Raw genomic sequence first — 1511 nt, 5'->3', positions numbered from 1 at the left:
ATCACCTAAATATAAGAATCATTGTGTGTTACCTTAGAATTAGCTGTTTTTATCTACATATTAAAGTGCCATGTGTCTCCAGTAGCCCAGAACATACAAACCAAACACTGGCTCCAACTAGGGCATTTTATGAGTTTTGCGGGCACCGTAGCTTCTCCTACATACTTTGAAGACGAGTGGTATTCAGTTGGTTGAATCCTACACACTAGTCCTTTAATTTCCCACACTTCACATGTTCTCTTGTACCTACATGTACGTATCTGTGCATACAGTACTAGTACACCATTAGTACAAATAATTACAAGAATAATGCTGTATGGTGAAGGTCGTAATCTAAAGCGTTGCCTCAAACATGAACATTGCAGCATTCAGGCTGCTAGCAGGACTTTAAGTAACCTTTCTTCCAATCAAATCAACTAATAGTAAAAGATAATTAGGTTGCATTAATCATGATTTGATCAAACAATATCTGACATTTCCAAAATGTATAATTAGTAATATATTAAATAATCTATTTATACTCTGTATTTCACTCGAACATTATGTGAAGCAGAGAACCGTTTTATCTGAATTAAGAAATCAGAAAATGAAGAATGAAGTATGTTTCAGAAATGTAGCTTTCAGTTTGTATTTCAGAAGGTGTGAATAGAGAGTGAAGTGACCCCAGCTGTGGTGTGTCAGGTTGCACTTATGTTACGAGGTGTCTGGGTTGTCGTCTGCAGGTTCAGGCAGTTCCTGTGGTCTGTACATGAAGGTGAGGAGGAACAAAGCCACATCATAAGAGCACCAATAGGCCGTGTGTGACGTCACTGCTGACCAATAGCGGCTCTCCACCAAGCCCTCCCGCAGCTCAAAGTCGATGCGTCTCTCCAGTTCCACTGGAAGAGAGAAAGTGACGAGTCAGTAACACGCAAGCTGCCTCTAGTGGTACACAGACGAATTTCAGAAATATCTTTTTGACATGTAATAAATTAAAAAACTAAATACTACAAAAAAAATTAATGAAAATTCTATAACACTGAAATACAATTTCATATAAGTTTTGCATTTCCTGTCAAATTTGTTTCAATATCAGCCTGCTGTGGGCCTACATCCATCATTTGTTGGGAGCTAAAATGTGATGTAAGATAGTAAACAGAGGTAAAATTAATAGTTTGAGAAAAACACTGTCATTTACAGTGCTGTCAAAAAGTTTTTGCCCCCTTCCTGATTTCTTTTTTTTTTTTGTCACACTTAAATGTTTCAGATCATCAAACTCATTTTTATATTAGACAAAGATAACCTGAGTAAATACAAATGATGATTTCATTTAATAAATGGAAAAAAGCTATCCAAACCCACCTGGCCCTATGTGAAAAAAGTATTTGCCCCCTAAACCTAATAACTGGTTGGGCCACCCTTAGCAGCAACAACTGCAACCAAGCGTTTGCGATAACTGGCAATGAGTCTTTCACATCGCTGTGGAGGAACTTTGGCTCTTCATTTTCTTTTTTTTAAGCCATTCAGAGGTG

At 37.5% G+C, this 1511-nt stretch overlaps 1 protein-coding gene across 1 annotated transcript in view; it reads right to left on the bottom strand.

Moving 5' to 3' along the window:
• Positions 1-6: 6 nt before the first annotated feature.
• The window catches only part of ddhd1b (DDHD domain containing 1b), a gene marked incomplete in the record, with an annotated part of 10692 nt that continues 9187 nt past the window's right edge, over positions 7-1511 (bottom strand). Inside the window, 1 exon segment of the mRNA XM_035679308.1 lies at positions 7-878. Within this exon segment, the coding sequence (XP_035535201.1) occupies positions 694-878 (185 nt within the window).

This window comes from Morone saxatilis, unplaced genomic scaffold (genome assembly GCF_004916995.1).
Source record: "Morone saxatilis isolate NCDOM2014 unplaced genomic scaffold, NCSU_SB_2.0 Contig7, whole genome shotgun sequence".
Taxonomy (NCBI): Eukaryota; Metazoa; Chordata; class Actinopteri; family Moronidae; genus Morone; species Morone saxatilis.
The sequence above is the reverse complement of the archived record's forward strand: the minus strand, read 5'-3'. Positions and strand labels throughout refer to the sequence as shown.